Source organism: Mauremys mutica, chromosome 2 (genome assembly GCF_020497125.1).
Source record: "Mauremys mutica isolate MM-2020 ecotype Southern chromosome 2, ASM2049712v1, whole genome shotgun sequence".
In the NCBI taxonomy this organism is placed as follows: domain Eukaryota; kingdom Metazoa; phylum Chordata; order Testudines; family Geoemydidae; genus Mauremys; species Mauremys mutica.
In genome coordinates, this window is record NC_059073.1 from 19,233,354 (window position 1) to 19,252,549 (window position 19,196).

General features: G+C 40.7%; 1 protein-coding gene across 3 annotated transcripts in view; it reads left to right on the forward strand.

Annotated features, from left to right (window-relative positions):
* The window catches only part of DNAAF11 (dynein axonemal assembly factor 11), a 51,228-nt gene that overhangs the window by 11,623 nt on the left and 20,409 nt on the right, over positions 1-19,196 (forward strand). For 2 of the 3 annotated variants that reach the window (XM_045007695.1, XM_045007693.1), the window contains 4 exons: positions 6,661-6,738; positions 12,553-12,725; positions 13,925-14,154; positions 17,603-17,794. In XM_045007695.1, coding sequence (XP_044863630.1) covers positions 6,661-6,738; positions 12,553-12,725; positions 13,925-14,154; positions 17,603-17,794 — 673 coding nt within the window. The remainder of the gene's footprint in view (positions 1-6,660; positions 6,739-12,552; positions 12,726-13,924; positions 14,155-17,602; positions 17,795-19,196) is intronic. The other variant, XM_045007696.1, reaches the window with a different exon arrangement.

Sequence of the window (19,196 nt, forward strand, 5' to 3'; positions counted from 1 at the left end):
AGGAAACAGCTCAAAATTACTTCAAGACACACAGCTTTGTGCCCTCCTGATCCTGGGCTGCTCTGAGGGCTAGAGAGGCTCCCAAAGTAATTTGGACAGACCTGGGGGCCTAAATTACAGTAGCTTTCCCAAGCTGCCCTGTAGGCTGCAGCACTGCATGAGATCTCTGCTGTGCTCTGTATTGTGGCCCTCCACCTGATACTCCCTTCTTCCTACCCTGATTCCCCCACCCCTTAGCACGGGGTCATCAGAGGGACCTTCATGTGATTGGGTCTTTAGAGAGCATCCTTATGCAGCACTTATGCTAGGATAATGATCCCCCAGTCAGAATCAGGGCTTTTAGGGCTCTGTTATATTGCTTTAGTGCATCAAAGGGTCAGAGCAGGGATGGTGAGGATCTCATTCTGGTTGTTGCAGTGTCCAACTCCTACAAGAATTTATCTTGTCCTTCTGATGGGCCTCACATTTCTGGTAGGATAGTGTGGGGTATCACAGTGCTCTTTCAATTAATTATCTTACAGAGCATCAGTTGCACAACAGCTCCTTGCAGCTGATCTCATTTTTAATAAGATGCACATTTATTCTTTAATTAGCTTAATGTAGACCACTAGTAGATGGTAGTGCATGTGATTTCCAGATAGAGTTTGCACTACAGTGCAACTGACTCCCAAGAAAATCACATTGTTGGCGATAGCAGCTATCCCTCAATACGAGGATGATGTCTGCCAGGAGGCAAAAAGTCATTGATGAGACTTAAGATGGCTGAGGAGTCCAATCTGTGCTTTACAGATTTTTCCACATATATGACAGGTGGTTGCTTGGAGAGAGCACAACTGCTGGCCAGGATACTGTACACTTTCCTTCCTCCTCTGCCATTTCTCAGCTTCTTGAGCAAGATGATTCTCTTCAAAACGGGCTGAGGCTTGATGTATGATGCAACAGCATTGCAGTCTATTGCCAGCCAGCTCTTTGCAATTCATGGGGTCAGTGTCTCCCTTAAAATATACTTTCAGGGTGTCTTGTAGTGTTTTCTCTATCCCTGAGTCCTCTTACCGTTACTAAGTTGAGAAAAGAGGAATTGCTTTGGAAGATGAGTATCAGTCATCTGCACACACTGGCCAGTTCACTGAAGTTGATGTTTCATAATCTTCACCTCAACGCTGGTGATGTTAGCTGCAAAGACAGCACTGGCATTGGTGCAATGATCTTCCCATCTGATAAGGAGAATCTTCCTAAGGCAGCCGCTGGTGGTACTACTCCAGACGCTTAAGATGACTTCAGTATGTCATCCATGTCACACACCTATAAAGAAGAGCAGGATGACTACTGCATTGTAGACCAGTATCTTAGTTTCCATCCACAGATCCACAACAAAGCAACTTTCCAAAGGATGCGCTGGCACAATGGACCCTATGTTCAATCTCCATATTAAGATTGGCTGCCTGGGAAAGGTGGCTAAGGGAAATGTTCAACATTTTCCAGGAGTTCACTACTGATGACAATTTGAGGGAGAAGGGGGGGCAACTTGTGCTGGAGCAGGCTGGTGGAGCATCTTTGTCTTCCCATTGTTGAGGGAAAGACCCAGGCTATGATAGGCACCTGAGAAAAGATCTAGGGTGGATTGCAAGTCAGCCTCGGTGTGCATGAGGATAGCACAGTTGTCGGCATACTGAACGTCAGTAATAACAGTCCTGGTGACCTTAATTTTAGAATGAAGCTGCTGAAGAGTTGCCTATCCATACAATACTCAATCCCAATTCCAGAAGAAAGGCGGTCACGAATAAGAATCAAGATCACAGCAAGATAGATTGGGAAAAAAGTGTTGGGGCAATAACACAGCCCTGCTTAACACCAGTATGTCTGGTGAATGGGTCTGTCTCGAACCCATTACAGAGGACGGTGGTGGTCACACCATCATGAAGTAGCCTGAGAATGTGAACGAACTTCAATGGATAACTGAACCTGGACAGCACCTACCATAACACTTCACAATTGATGGAATCAAAGGCCTTAGATCAATAAATGTCATAAACAACAGCTTGTGTTGTTCTCTACACTTCTGTTGGATCTGTCATGCAACAAAAATCATGTCAGTGGTGCCCCAAGACAGTCTGAAACCACACAGGGATTCTGGAAGGATGTTTTTGGCAAGAGGAAGGAGACAGTTCAAAAGGATGTGAAAAAGGATCTTCCTGGCAATGGAGAGGAGGGCAATGCCTTAATAATTCTTGCACATTGACTTGTCCCCTTTCTTAAAAATGGTCACAATATTGGCATTCTTTAGGTTGGGTAGAATTTCATCATTAACCCACATTCTAAAAAGAAGTTGATGAAGTTTTTGCATGAGTGCTATTCCACCAGCTTTGAAGACCTCCACAGGGATGCCATCTGGGCCTGGTGCCTTTTTGTTTCTAGTCTGAGTGATGGCATGCCAAACTTCCTCAGAAGATGCGGAGTCGACAAGGTTCTTTTACTGGATGCTGAGGAATGGACTCAATGGTGGCAGCTGAGACTTCTGATTCATGGTTCAATAGAGTCTCAAAGTGTTCTTTCCAACATTGCTTGAGGGCTCCATTGTCTTTAAGAAGGCTGGATCTTTCCTAAGATTGCAGAGCGGTTGTGCTGCTTGAGATTGGCCCACAGATGGTTTTCATTGCTAGAAAAAAGCATCTCATATCATGTTGATCAGCAAAGCTATGAATCTCCATGGATTTTGCTTGCCAACACTAATTCTTGATGTCACGCAGCCTCCTCTGAACTACCTCTTTAAGCCTTACTTACCTAGCACATGAAAGAGGTGAAACGTCCCCGTGACTACGGACCAAAATCATCAGAGACACAATATGTCCAGCACCGCAAAACACATCTAGTTGTTTCTCAAGAAATCAACGCTCTTGGCCAGTGAACTTGCCAGCTACCATACTGTTTCGAATCTCCCTTTCCTAAGTGAAAATCACCAATGTGGTGATGAGTAAACTCTAACACCTGACCTTGCTAATGTTCTGGACTCATCTCAGGCTTGGTGTATACTACAGAGTTAGTTGCCTTATGTTGTCCTAACTCTGTAAGTGTCTACACTACAATGTTACTCCCGCCTGTGTAAGTTGCCCACTACATCGGCCTAATAACTTCACTTCCACTAGAGGCATAGCACTTAGGTTGATGTAGTAAGGGTGACACAGGGTCTGTGCAGACACTGCATTACTTACGTTGCCTGTTGGCTGTCAGCTCTGCTGGTGGGGATGGATAGCCAGGGCTTTCAGCCCCGGAGCAGTGAAAGGCTTTCCAGCTGTTAGTGCCCCAAAATGTCCCACACAGTTAAATCAGTGAAAGTGCTCCTGGTAAGAGGGGACCACCGACAGAGGGGACGTAGTGTGGACGTGAACCACTGTAGTAATTACTGCAGTGGCTGTACATGGACCTAACTTAGGTCGATTTAATTTTGTAGTATAGACAAAGCCTAAGTTAGGCTTTAGAACAAGACATGAAGATGTCTGTGGCAGAGTTCATGGATAATTGTTTGCTGGCTATGGACATAACCTTATTGCTTTTACTGTTAGATCCATCTTCAACCTTATGTAGAGCAAGGTGATAATGAGCAGCATGAAAGACATAATAGAATTGGTGGTGCAACTGGCCAATCATTCAGTGCTTCAGGGAACAGTCTTGTTTCTCATCTTCAACACACGTATATGGAAGAGTTCATGAGATGCCATGGGCTCCAACACCATTAATATGTTGATGACACCCAACTTCACATTTTCTCAGCAGATGCAGTTAGTACCATCACACAAATGTCTCGGTGCCAAGACATAAGCAGCAGGCGGAAGCTGGTAGGACAAGGGAATTACTTCAAGAAGTAGCTGAAAAATTGTCCTCATCCACTATGAATGGCATCTGAAATCACAACAAAGTAGTGTCTTCACAGGGTCCTATTAGACCTATTATTGCCTCAGCAGGGAAAATGACAGCTAAATGGTTCAGCTTACATACATTTTTAGATGTTATAGGGTGGATTTTATGACTTAATTGGATGCAACTTTCAGCTAGAGGTGCTCAAGATGTTGTAGACCTATGATACGTATGACATATATATTAAAAAGCCATGGCTTTTGTCTTTTTCTTTCTCTTTCTGGGATTGGTGTGGTAAAGTTTATTTACTGCTCTATTTCTTTTCCTCTTTCCCTCTCTTGTATCTGGCGTTATCACTGTTATTTCCCACAAGTAAGGATTACCAGACATTCTCATAGGACAAAGATGTATTTGGCTGACCTCTTAATTGCAGTTGTTTGTGGAGAAAAGAACCATGTCCTGGGACCCAGGTTGTTAATTTTTCTTGATTAGTTATCTTGGAAGCTCATTTGGGGAATGTCCAGCAAGGGGGAAAAGGATTTATGGGATACTCTATTGCTTGACTGGCAAATCTTTGGATTTGCTCAGCAGGTGGAGCAACACATGAGTGGCAAAATTGCTGAATCTACTGAGTTAAATTCATCCCTGTTGTAACTTTTTTTTTCAGCAGAATTACACCTGGGATAAATTTGGCTTAGTATCTTGGGGGAAAAAATAAATTAGAAAAAGTTATCTTACTGGCTTTCTTCATTCATCCATTTCTGCCACGTTGTCACAATCTATCAGGGATGATTCTTGGACACAATGTCCATGAAGTTTGTTTTTTGCCTCAAAGGAAACAACATAACACTGTCTCCTGTGCCCTTTGCACTATATAGGTTTAATAATCTTTCTGTCTAGTTTACTTCTTTGTAGGATTATTTTACAAAAAAAACCTCTCTGCTCCATTCTGTTCTGTGATTTCTGACAGAATCTCTCTTCAGCACATAGTGTGCTCAGTGAAATGCAGTACTCTGCAGTTTGAAAAGGACATGCTAGGCAACACAAATGACTTACAGAGATTACACAGTACTTTGCCGCAAAAAAAGTCTCTAGAGTCTCGAGGGCTGTTACAGCTTCTCACCTAAATGGGACTTCATTTAGAGTCAAGGAAAGATTCTCAGATACGGCCTTGAAATCTTGGCATCTGTGCTGGGAATGCTTTTGACACAAAGAATGATCATCTCTAGGTCAGCAGGATGCTATAATTCTATTTCCCCCCTGGTTCTTCAGCTTTTGTTCTTAAACTCATAAAGCTAAACTTCTTTCTGAGCACCATCTGTCTGGACATGTGCTAGGAATCTATTGCCATTAGCATTACATGTCTGAGCTCCGTTCTCCATTTCCTGGGTAGCATCTCAGCTTCCTGAATCACTATCACATTAAACAATTCTAGAAGTACTTATTCAGGCTAGTTCTCCTATAGATTCTAGTAGAAACATTAAAATGAAATTTCTTCATCATCTTACTCCATGGCAGGTCCCCATATAATGTGTGAAATAAGATGTCCTATTTCAAACTAGTTTTGCTAAATTACTTGAGAAGGTTTTGAAGCTAAATCTGCAACCACACAAGTATCCTGCATTATAAAAGCCAGCTAATGCACTGTGAGATGTAGAATTTTCTGTGGATAAACAATTAACTTACTTCAGTACATATTTTATCAAATGACCAAGTACAGCAACTACAAAACACATTAGTGAAATGACTAGACCTTTTGCTTTACAAAATGACTGTGCTTTTTGCAGGTTTAGTTTCCAGTGTCGTGGAGGACAAGCAGCCTACTTTGAATATAATTGCTATTGGGTTCACCATTATTATTTTTAGCAAAATTGTATGTTCTTGTGATTGATTTGTTTCCAGGTCATTGGTACATTCACAAAAGGAAATGGCCAGTAGGTGTCTGTGCGTATCTGTAAATGGTCATTACTGTTTAGTTATGTACACAAACTTAATCCCAAGAGAAAATCTCATTCCATGAGTCCTAATTTCCTCACCCATAGCCCACAGCATCACAGATCTAAATAAAGAGCTTTGGAAGCTTAAAGTGTAGCAAGTTCAGAAAGTTGAGATGCCACAAAAGAAATGGCAAAAGGCAGATTTCCAGACCAGTTTCTTGGCAGTCTGTTGTCATGCCATTTTATAAACAAAACCTAAATGGGAAGGTAATCATGGTTACATTACTTAAGGGGCAGGCCTAGGAATTATTCACAAACAATCTTAATTCTCCGGTATGGTATAATATGGACTTCTGCATTCTCAAAGTGGGTTATATTAATCTTTCAAAAACCTACAAACAAGAAACAGCCTGAAAAGTATATGCATATAGATTAAGGGGAGCACTCTTGTGCCCATTGAAGTCAATGACAAAACTCCCACTAATTTCAGAGAGCAGGACTGGGCAGTATGGGCCTGATCCATAGTTTATTGAAGTGAGTGGAAATCTTTCCATTGTTTCAGTGGGCCTTTGGACCAAGCCTTTAATCTTCAAATGATTAAACAGATATATAGATGTCTGTGTTCATTGTCTTTGCTATTTGATTTTTATTACACTCTCCAGGATAAATGTTTTGTTTTCTGTCCAAAGCAATTACTTTCTGTGCATTAAAATGTTATTTGCTATATTTTTATATTTATGCCATTGTGAATCTCCCACTTTGCACATAATTTAATTTCTTTCAGAAATAAATTAAACAGTAAAACAGAGTTAAAAATGTTATGCCTCTCCTTGTGGATAGAACTGAAATAAAATATGTATGTTTATTTCAGAAAATGTAAGCAAACTAAAGAAGCTTGAATATTTAAATTTAGCTTTGAACAACATTGAAAGAATTGAAAATTTGGAAGGTAAGTTATTTTTAATACAATCTTTTCCCTTTTCATATTGAAGCATAAGTGTGGAGTATGAAAGTAAATGAGAAAGTAGATTATCAAATATACCCACCAACTAAGGTAATCTGTCGTTACTCAGATGAGTATTTTTGTGCATTTTGTTACAAGTAGCTAGTACATATGATACTTACCTATAGCAAACAATAGTTTCTGTTCATGTCTTTGCAGAGGTTCACTAAAACATTTCACTCTTCTTTGCACCCCTTTTCCAAAGTAGGCAATTGTGACAGCTTTATTCTTTAATATCCTGCACAGCGGGAATCCAAAAACTATTCCTGAACTTGGGTCACCCATATGGTATTGGTATGTGCTTGCCAAAAAGGTAAATATATTACTGAAACAGAATAATTAGAGCAATGTGGCTTTTTAAGTCCTTTAAAAATCCTCCATAGGCTGTAAAAGGCTTTATTGTCTCAGAAGACTTCTTCACTTCAGCAGTCAACTGAGTCTCACAGAGGTAGGACTTCCATGCTTATTGACCATATATGGTGGCCTTTTCCCCATGGAGTGGTTTATGGAGCATTTCAGGAGATTCTCTTCCATTATTACATAAACATTTTGTCTGTCTTATCCCCACCTGTACTAATTTAAAGATAGTCATTTCCCAGTTCACATGTCTTTACTCCATTAACCTCATTGGGCACTGATGATATTCCGCATCTTGCAAGATCAAATTCTAAGCCATAAAATTGCCTATAAATACATCCCATATCAGTAGAATCACTTCTATCTTGAGTTCTTCCCTGTATTGATTTCCAGTAGTCCAGTCAATATAGCATGGCCATCTTTTATTAAAAGGATAAAGTGACAAAGGGATGTGCTGCTTTCAGGTTCTGTCTTCTGAGGAAAAAAATCAACAAACTGGAACAGATTAAACAAATGGAAACAAACAAAGTTTCTCACATAGGTTAAAGAGATGTCTGGAAAAATTGAAGAAATAGGTAGTAAATTACATAATTATAAGTTTCTCAGCAAACTGCTATCTATTTTATTCCTGTAAATTTCAAGCTCCTATGTCAAGTTGTAATATTTATTAGTGTGATATGTCATTTACCTACAAACCATAAGAACCTTTGGAAGTATGCAAAATTTTTGGCTATTTAAATCCCTTAATAAATCATTATTGAGTTGTTTGTTCTCTTCCAGCTCCATCACGCTCAAAATGCTTGTCAAATAACAGATTCACAAGGAAATATTAGTTGCCCTCTTTAGATTTGGTTATAATGATGAGCATAGTAACTGAGCTTGTTTTTTTACTCTTACAGTGAGAGTTGTGATTCTGTCCTGGTGTGATCATGGTGAAAGGGGAGTCTGGGAACCTTTTTTTTAAACATATAATTCAAATAATTTAGCTTCATCCATATTTATTGTAATCAGCAAGAACAGTGGAGGAGGAAACCTCATGGTCCATTGGGGATTTGAAGTTCCCACTGTTATGTACTCCTGGTGGAATTCTGCACCCTGCAGGAGGTGCAGAATTAATAATTTCTGTAGATTTTTTTGGCTCCCCCGCAGAAAAATTTGGGAGCAAAGAAATCTGTGGGGAACACATACCCCTTCCGCGGCAGCCCAGGCACATCTGCTGGGTGCGGCCAGCAGCAGAGAGCCAATTACCATGGAGGAAAGGTGGGAGGCTGGGCGTGCATGTGTGCATCCATGGAGAGATGTTAAGGGGGTGGGACTGGGCTCTAGTAAAGACCTGCAGATCACTCTCCAGTCAATCCCCAACAAGAACATAGGAACATTTTCTCCCGTCGACCCCCTGTGGTGTAGACCCCGCGGTAACTCAACCTAAGATACGTTGACTCCCGCTATGTTATTCATGTGGCTGGAGTTGCGTAGCATAGGTCGACTTACCGTGGTAGTGTAGACATAGCTTCACTTTGTCCCTCTCATCGCTGTTGCTGCATCCTGGGCTTGGAGGCATAGGGCTGTGTGAAGCAGGCTCTGTCCCTGAGGCAGAGCAGAAACTTAACAACTAAACAGGCAGGCTGCTCATATTGCCATTGTTAGTTAATTGTTCCCATTCTTAGTCAATTAAGGGTCCTTTACCTTGCTAGAGTGGTGTAAAGGAGCCTTCTTGTAAATGACAGTAACGGAATCCTCAGCTAGGAAAGTCTATGGGCTTTTTCGCTTTTTTTTCCTGTGCCAGAAAGGCACAATGGGATTAGATTACAGCTCAGGATCTATTTTACTTATCCACTTAAAAAAATGCAGGACATTGATTAGCAAAACTGCATGACTTTCTTGTGGGAAAGTCTGAACAATTTAAAGTGACATTCTACTTTACAGAACACCAAACATCAAAATAAAAGTAATGTAATTTAAATAAAAATCCAGGATTATAACTGGAATGCAGGGTCTTAGTTACCAAGTATTTGTAATTTAACTTTCATGTGTTTAGGAAATGCTGAACAGTTATTGTGATTTTTTTTCTTTATGACAATTTAAATAAATTACCAAAAATAAGTGAAACTGGTGTGATTATACTGAAATCATAGAGTTTGCAATTCTAAGGAAGGGTGGAAGGGAGTACAGCAAAATAGAGACAATGGATTTCAGGAAGGCGGCTTTGGTAAGCTCAGAGAGCTGATAGGTAAGGTCCCATGGGAATCAAGGCTGAGGGGAAAAACAGCTGAGGAGAGTTGGCAGTTTTTCAAAGGGACACTATTAAGTGCCCAAAAGCAAGCTATTCCGCTGGGTAGGAAAGTTAGAAAATGTGGTAAAAGACCACCTTGGCTTAACCACGAGATCTTGCATGATCTAAAAAATAAAAAGGAGTCATATAAAAAATGAAAACTAGGACAAATTACAAAGGATGAATATAGGCAAACAACACAGGAATGCAGGGGCAAGATTAGAAAGGCAAAGGCACAAAATGAGCTCAAACTAGCTACGGGAATAAAGGAAAACGAGACGACTTTTTATCAATACATTAGAAGCAAGAGGAAGACCAAGGACAGGGTAGGCCCACTGCTCAGTGAGGAGGGAGAAACAGTAACAGGAAACTTGGAAATGGCAGAGAAGCTTAATGACTTCTTTGTTTCAATCTTCACCGAGAAGTCTGAAGGAATGCCTAACACAGTGAGTGCTAATGGGAAGGGGTAGGTTTAGAAGATAAATAAAAAAAGAACAAGTTAAAAATCACTTAGAAAAGTTAGATGCCTGCAAGTCACCAGGGCCTGATGAAATGCATCCTAGAATACTCAAGGAGCTAATAGAGGAGGCAGGGCCGGCTCCAGGTACCAGCTTATCAAGCAAGTGCTTGGGGCGGCCACTCCGGAGCGGGGTGGCACTTTCAGGTATTCGGCGGCGGGTCCCTCACTCCCGCTCGGAGCGAAGGACCTCCCGCTGAATTGCCGCAGATCGCGATCTTTGATAGGATAACGAGTCTTGTGGATAAGGGAGAAGCGGTGGATGTGGTATATCTAGACTTTAGTAAGGCATTTGATAAGGTCTTGCATGATATTCTTATCAATAAACTAGGCAAATAAAATTTAGATGGGGCTACTATAAGGTGGGTGCATAACTGGCTGGATAACCACACTCAGAGAGTAGTTATTAATGGTTCCCAATCCTGCTGGAAAGGTATAACAAGTGGGGTTCCGCAGGGGTATGTTTTGGGACCGGCTCTGTTCAATATCTTCATCAACGACTTAGATATTGGCATAGAAAGTACGCTTAAGTTTGCAGATGATACCAAACTGGGAGGGATTGCAACTGCTTTGGAGGACAGGGTCATAATTCAAAATGATCTGGACAAATTGGAGAAATGGTCTGAGGTAAACAGGATGAAGTTTAACAAAGACAAATGCAAAGTGCTCCACTTAGGAAGAAAAAAATCAGTTTCACACATACAGAATGGGAAGAGACTGTCTAGGAAGGAGTACGGCAGAAAGGGATCTAGGGGTTATAGTGGACCACAAGCTAAATATGAGTCAACAGTGTGATGCTGTTGCAAAAAAAGCAAACGTGATTCTGGGATGCATTAACAGGTGTGTTGTGAGCAAGACACGAGAAGTCATTCTTCCGCTCTACTCTGCGCTGGTTAGGCCTCAACTGGAGTATTGTGTCCAGTTCTGGGCACCGCATTTCAAGAAAGATGTGGAGAAATTGGAGAGGGTCCAGAGAAGAGCAACAAGAATGATTAAAGGTCTAGAGAACATGACCTATGAAGGAAGGCTGAAAGAATTGGGTTTGTTTAGTTTGGAAAAGAGAAGACTGAGAGGGGACATGATAGCAGTTTTCAGGTATCTAAAAGAGTGTCATAAGGAGGAGGGAGAAAACTTGTTCACCTTAGCCTCTAAGGATAGAACAAGAATCAATGGGCTTAAACTGCAGCAAGGGAGGTTTAGGTTAGACATTAGGAAAAAGTTCCTAACTGTCAGGGTGGTTAAACACCGGAATAAATTGCCCAGGGGGGTTGTGGAATCTCCATCTCTGGAGATATTTAAGAGTAGGTTAGATAAATGTCTATCAGGGATGATCTAGACAGTATTTGGTCCTGCCATGAGGGCAGGGGACTGGACTCGATGACCTCTCGAGGTCCCTTCCAGTCCTAGAATCTATGAATCTACTGCATTATTTTGAGAAATAAAATATGCAGAATTTTGCATTTTGGGTACAGAATTTTGCATTTTGGGGCATAGAATTTCCCCAGGAGTATGATGATATGCTGTTCTTGTTCACTTTGCCACCGTAGTGTTCTCTGTGAAATTTTTGTTATACAGTCCAGAGTTTCAATTTACAATGAAGATTTTTTTCAGTCTCAATGAAGTTTGCTCAACTGTTCACCAACATTTGCACTTTCACATCAGCTCACTCAAGCAAAATACCAGTGAAAGTCAATAAGTTAAAATATGCATGACAATTAATGAATTCATAAGTTGTGACAGAAGCCCAACTTTTTTAGTGTGTATATATATATATATGACTCATTGTTCTTAGACATGAGTAATATCAGCTAGGAGTAACATTTTACAGTAATATAATTTGTAAATGGCCCTGCCCTCCTAAGAAAGTACGTGAGTGTCTGTTTTGGTACTAAACAGTTCATTCTCAGATTAGAAACTATGCAGAGCTTCGAAAGATACTGATAGGTCTGGTCCCTGCCACAGCCCTTAGGAGCTTTTTTCTGACTGCCTCAGTTAGGGCACACAAAATTCAGCCTCTCCCTCTGAAAAAATGAGTCAGAATGGCTTCTTGTAACCACACTGAGCAGGTTCATCCAATCAAGGAACCAGAGCCAATGTCATGTGACTTTTGTAACCAATCTTAACCAACCCATCTCTAAATGTGAGCCTGAATAAATGTACCACAAAAAGATTTAATAGTCAGGGCCGGCTCTAGGCACCAGCGTTCCAAGCATGTGCTTGGGGCGGCACTTTTCAAGGGGCAGCACTCTGGCTTTTTTTAATTTGTTTTGCTTGGGACGGCAAAAAACCTGGAGCCGGCCCTGTTAATAGTAATCCAACTAGCAATACTTTTTATAGTTTTTTTTTTTCATGAATTGTGACTTTTACTGAAACTTTTGCCATTTCACACATATATAAAACATTTGTTTTAAAAAGAAACTAAATGAAATATGAAAGAAACAAATGTAGACAGAAATCAAAATTATTAGTTATGAATTATTCTCTCAAATCTGGTTCTGAGAAGCAACATACGATGTGTGTATTTGTGTAAATGAGATAGAGGTAACAAGTTCGTGTGTGTGTGTGTGTGTGTGTGATATATGCAAGGTGAATAAGAATATATTTTTCCATACAGGATGTGAAGAACTGCAGAAACTTGACCTGACAGCAAATTTCATTGGAGAGCTGTCCAGTATTGAAATCCTAAAACACAACATACATCTTAAAGAACTCTTTCTGGTGGGGAATCCATGCACTGAGTTTGAGGGTTACAGACAGTTTGTGGTGGCAACTCTTCATCAATTAAAAGTATGGTTGTTTGGTTTTTTTTAATGGATTTGGATCCAAACGAGTATCTAAAAGTGATACATTCCTCCTTAATGCTTGGAGTCAGAATTGTTCACTAAACACACTAATACAAAACAAAATTACTGCTTGTGATAGGAATGCTCTACTTGTTGTCCATAGGAAATTAAATTCTTCCATAAAGGAGAATTGATATTGATATTGATAAATAACACAGTTATAATGATGGCTTAGCCAAAATATATTTTGGCTATCTTTTATGTTTTTATCAGAGATCTTTGAATGAAGTCTTGGTTTTTCTTTGCAAATAATTTGAACTCCGAGGAGGGAAAATGTACTAAAGAGTTCTAATTTTTGTGTAAAAGAACAGTATATTTTTAGCTGATTTTCATGCATGAGGAAAGTGCTGGATTGATAGTACCAAAAATGTTAAAACTTCTGTAAAACCCTTTTGAAGTCAGTAGAAAGATTATAACTGATGTAAATTGGATCACACCACATATGAGATGGGTACTCTAAGCAACAGCAGGAATTACGGTATAGACTCCCAGATAGGATAACGTAAATATAAGCAGACCTCTCTACCCACAACCACAGTTTCAGGGAGAAAAGTCATTACAATCCACATATAATAAGCTCAGGATTTTATACACAGAATTATACAGTGCCAGAAGACTTGCAGCAATCAGATGCATGTCCTTCGTAATGTTTCTAGCTAACTCCCTAGATGGCTGAAGATGAAACTCATCCAGGCTTAAACTCTATTGACTGTAAAACTTGAGCACTTTTTCTGGCACTCTAGAGACCAGCATCTCTCTGGGGGCAATTCCCTTCTACTATATGAGGTTATATTGAATCATATATAAGTGGAGCCTTTAATCCTTCCTAAAATGTCAGAAAGTCAGCACATATACAAGTGTTTACAGTATTTTCAATAATATGCTATATGCATTGATCCAGTTTAAGATACTCTGACAGCATGAACAATGTGTTATTTACAATCTTAAATGTTTCGGCTGTAGCCTAATTTACATAATACTAAGAAGTTATTGGAAGTCTTGTAGATTCTCCATTTGTATATTAAAGCTGATATAATCAAAATTAACCCAGTGCTTGATGGATTTATTGATTTGTGTGTGAGGTTTTCAATTTTTGCCAATTTTATATATTTTTTAATTTGTTTTTTTTTCTCTTTTGAGAAGTGTTTGGATAGTAAAGAAATAGAACGTTCTGAGAGGATTCAGGCATTGCAGAACTACCAACAAGTAGAGAAACAAATTAGAGACCAGGAACAGGTTTATGTTCTCAAAAGGGCCAGAGAAAAAGAAGAGGCCCTAAAAAAAATACAAGAAAAGAAGGAGAAGAAAGAAAAACAAATAAAACCTAAACCTGGATTTGACGGACGTTGGTACACAGACATCAACAACATCAAGTATGTACATTGATATCAGTCCTCTTCTTTTTTCTGTTTTTGACAAGGAATTTCTTTTCCTGAGGAAATAACAATTACCTGGTACCAGGGCCGGATTTCCCATTAGGCACAGTAGGCACATGCCTAGGCGTGCTGGCATTCTAGGGGTGCCTAAAAATTCAAATTTTGCCACTCCTGGGTCCCAGCAGGGGGCAGGGCCAGCTGAGGGGGAGACAGCCCCATGTAGTCCTGTTGGAGCACTTCTTGCTCTGCCCGGTGAACAGAGTCACCTCCCAGCAGGGCCAGTGAGTGCTGCCAGGAGGCAGGGCTTGGGAGAGTGAGTCTCTGGGGGCATTTGTGGGGGGGCTCTGGGCAGTGGGGGGCTTGTAGAGGGTGGGGGAGGTCTGTGTGTGTTGGGGCGCTGGGCAGTGGAGGGTCTGTGTGGGGCACTGGAAAGTTGTGTGGGCGGCGCTGGGCAGTGGGGAAGCTGTGGACGGAGGGGTGCTTGGCAGTGGGGCGCCTAAAAGTTAAAAGTAGTGGGGTTCCCCCCCACCCACTGTGATTAGGAGCTCCAAGCCGCTGCAGGCAGCGGGGGTACCGCACAGCTCCTGGCCCTTGTAGGCAGCGGGCTGGGAGCTCCAAGCCACTGTGGGTGGCAGAGGCACCCTGCATCTCCCAGCCCCTGTGGGGGCGGGGAGACTCTGAGCCTCTGCACCTAGGGGTACCCAAAGTGAAAATCCTGCCCTGCTTGGTACATTACTTTTTACATTCTGCTTTTAAAATTGTGTGTGTTTATCTTCATTGCTGATCTCACCTCTAATAGTCTACCCTCTTCATGCACTGATCCCCACAATAGGAGACCAGAATTGATCAGAGAACAGAACAGAGGATTTGGGGATCTTTTGATTGGGAAACCCTGTAGATTTTTGTTTTCTGAACCCAGTCTACTTTGTGGCTCTAAAATTATTTGCACTGTGGAAGAAGTTTTCTTAGATTAGATGGATCCAGATCGTGGAAAGCCTGTTTAGAGTGAGAAACATTATAAAAGAATGTTTGCAGTCCAGTTGCCATTCATCTTGTCTATGGATAGTAATGTAGTATCTTGTGTTCCACGGAGACAGTGTTATGGAAATTTGGGCTTATAAATGCTAATTCAGTCAAAACTTCAATGTTCACCTCTCATACATCCAAAAAGTCCTGAAAGTTAAAGTGGTTTAGGCTCTAGAGAAGATTATCACTGCTGAAGCCATAATAGATTTCTTGGCTACAGTTGCCATTCAGTAATGGCTTCATTTTGCAAGTATTTGCTCTCCAGGAACACTTCCTGTCTCATACAATATCCCTATTTCTTCATATTGTTTTTATTCACAGTTCCACCCTCCCCCTTCATTTTCTTAACATTGTTCTGAGTCTTCTCATGTGTCTTATTATCTTTCTGTCACATTTAACACACATCTTGTCTTCATATATTTACACATACTTCTCACCCCTCTCCTCAGACAACTGTCATTAATAGGCTATCTAGGTTTTTATAAAGTCAATGTGGAATCTGGGTGACCACTTCTTTCTTGATGAACGAGACATATTCTAGCTGAGGATTTGCATTCCCAATGGAAATTTCCTGCTCTTCATTCTTTTGAGCTATTCTATTGTTTTAGCACTTTATTAAAGTTTTCTGCTTTTTTTTTGTACTGAAGCATTATGCTCCTCCAAGGTTATCTTTGCTGTAATGTCACCTTTGTAGCTATCTGATGTAATTACGGTTAGAAGATTGATATGGTTCAGGCTAGTGAGTCATTGATTCTCATCCAAGAAATCAGTCAACAAGACCCATCCAATGAATTACTAATGCAATATAGGGTGCTTATAGTTGTCTGATGTTTGTCTTTGACTTAATTGGTATCTGTGCGTATGTTAGAATTGTCATGCAGAAGAATTGAAGGAAATCTGAAGATCTAATGGTTTAAGCACAGGACTGCATGTTAGGAAAGCTGTGTTTTATTCCTTGGTCTGCCATAGACTTGCTGTGTAGTCATGGGCAAAAGTCAAGATGACAAGATGGAACCATATATTGCCATTTTTGAGTCCAGCTACTTCAAAGAAAATTAAGAAATGTAAATGAAACATTAAGGGAAAAACAGAACAGTTAGGCAAGCTACCCTGAGTCTTATGGAATATTCTGGTATTGGTAGAGTAACTGGCTCTGTGGATGAGGGGAAAGCAGTGGACGTGTTACTCCTTGACTTGAGCAAAGCTTTTGATACCGTCTCCCACAGTATTCTTGCCAGCAATTAAAAGAAGTATGGGCTGGATGAATGGACTATAAGGTAGATAGAAAGCTGGCTAGATCATTGGGCTCAATGGGTAGTGATCAATGGCTCCATGTCTAGTTGGCAGCCAGTATCAAGCGGAGTGCCCCAAGGGTCGGTCCTGGGGCCGGTTTTGTTCAATATCTTCATTAATGATCTGGAGGATGGCGTGGACTGCACCCTCAGCAAGTTTGCAGATGACACTAAACTGGGAGGAGTGGTAGATACACTGGAGGGTAGGGATAGGATACAGAGGGACCTAGACAAATTAGAGGTTTGGGCAAAAAGAAATCTGATGAAGTTCAACAAGGACAAGGACAGAAGAATCCTATGCACTGCTACAGACTAGGGACCGAGTGGCTAGGCAGCAGTTCTGCAGAGAAGGACCCAGGGGTTACAGTGGATGAGAAGCTGGATATGAGTCAGTGTGCCCTTGTTGCCAAGAAGGCTAACGGCATTTTGGACTGTATAAGTAGGAACATTGCCAGCAGATTGATGGATGTGATCATTCCCCTCTATTCGGTATTGGTGAGGCCTCATCTGGAGTACTGTGTCCAGTTTTGGGCCCCACACTACAAGAAGGATGTGGAAAAATTGGAAAGAGTCCAGCGGAGAACAACAAAAATGATTAGGGGGCTGGAGCACATGACTTATGAGGAGAGGCTGAGGGAACTGGGATTGTTTAGTCTGCAGAAGAGAAGAATGAGGGGGGATTTGATAGCTGCTTTCATCTACCTGAAAGGGGGTTCCAAAGAGGATGGATCTAGACTGTTCTCAGTGGTAGCAGGTAACAGAACAAGGAGTAATGGTCTCAAGTTGCAGTGTGGGAGGTTTAGGTTGGATATTAGGAAAAGCTTTTTTCACTAGAAGGGTGGTGAAGCACTGGAATGGGTTACCTAGGGAGGTGGTGGTTTTTAGGGTCAGGCTTGACAAAGCCCTGCTGGGATGATTTAGTTGGGGATTGGTCCTGCTTTGAGCAGGGGGTTGGACTAAATGACCTCCTGAGGTCCCTTCCAACCCTGATATTCTATGATTCTATGATAATTAATTATACTACTATATAAATTGGTGTGAGGACAAAATTGCTGCAGGATTCATTGCCATGCACTGCTACTCTTTCCACATTTCAAGGAATACCATTCTGTGTACTCTTTTTCTAGCCTAGATCCCCTAGAAGACAAAGAAAACCACCAGCAGAAAGAAACAGAAAAGGAATACCAAGAATGGAAAATCGATAATGATGATGACGAGGACAGAGCTTTTTGGGAGGAGCCCACACCTTTTACTCCAGAGTCTAGATTAGAAGCTCACAGACATCTTGAAGAAAAACGGAGAGTTAAAGAAAATATAAGGTATCTTGGTTTTTACATAAGCCCTAAATTGGTTAAGGGGTAGATTTTCAAAGGCATAAAGTCCAGGCAGTCAACCAAATCCAATTTAAAGTCCAGTGAGAGTTGGGTGCTTAATTCCCACTTGTGCCAAAATGAAATGCTGTCTACTCTGTGCATTGTTCACTTTTGTTTCTTTGTATTATTCATGATACCTGATACTGTTTTTCTCCAAATAGTTTTTTTTATTTTAATTAGTTGTTTCTATATTCAGCCCCAGTGTATGTTTTAAAAAAGTTCAGTGTTCGGTCATCTAAATAGTATCTTCATTGCACCTGAGTGCTTACTTCTGCTATTAAAAGCATTTACTATGAGGGCATGCAACAGCATTCTACAGAATTTTTGCAGAAGCAGCACTTCATGCACCTTTTCCATATGACTTACAAAATTCCATGCACGTCTCACCATGAAAATTGGTTCTCGAGTAACAAGATCCTGCATGTTGTATGTGCTGTTTGGGTCAGGAGAACAATCTTAATGCATGATCCCTGAAAAGTCATCTAAGTTTTTGTTTGTTTGTTTTTTAGGATGCCACTGGAACTCCACATAAACTGAAACCAATGCATGGATATTTTACTAGATTTTTTTTTATAGCTATCTGCCGACATTTTCAAAGATGGTAGGTGCCCAAAGTTAGGGTCCTAAATTTATATTTAGGTACCTGAACAAAAGTGACCTGCTTCTCAAGTGAGCTGAGCACCTTTAGCTCCCTACGATTTCCATGGGGCTTGTGGGTGCTCAGCTGTTCTGAAAATCGGGCCACTTATTTAGATGTCCGTATATGGATTTAGGAATCTAACTTTAGGCATCCAGGTCTGAAAATGTCAGCTACAATATTTACACTAATATTAATTGAAAGATATAATCACTTATTTAAGACTTTAAACTACGCTACGTTGGGTTATGATGCTATCACATCTGAAACACTAAAGATGGTTGGGTTTAGTCAGTACTAGGGAGATCTCCAAAGAAAATTTAGATTCTGTAGAAAGTGGTATTGAGGTTCATTAGGTAATACTTTTCCTACTTCGCCAATATTAAATCAGTGCCCCAGGATAGTGTTAGAAGCACTCTTCTGGTGCTTTAAGTACTGTCTTTTGGATGAGAAGTAATAAGTTCTCACCACTTCTCATTAAAAATCCAGTGGCATTTTTGAGTATTAACTCCAGTGTCTAGTCCAAATTCCAGTTTGAATAATTATATTCTGCCTTTCTTAATTTCTCATGGAATTTCAATGAGATGATGAATCCTTTCTGTCCTAAACTAATGTCATGTTTCATTTCACTAGTGGCTAGAGTCACTCATATATACACTGTGAGGGGAGATTCTTGTAGCCAGGGAGTATTGGGGGATATCGTGACTTCAA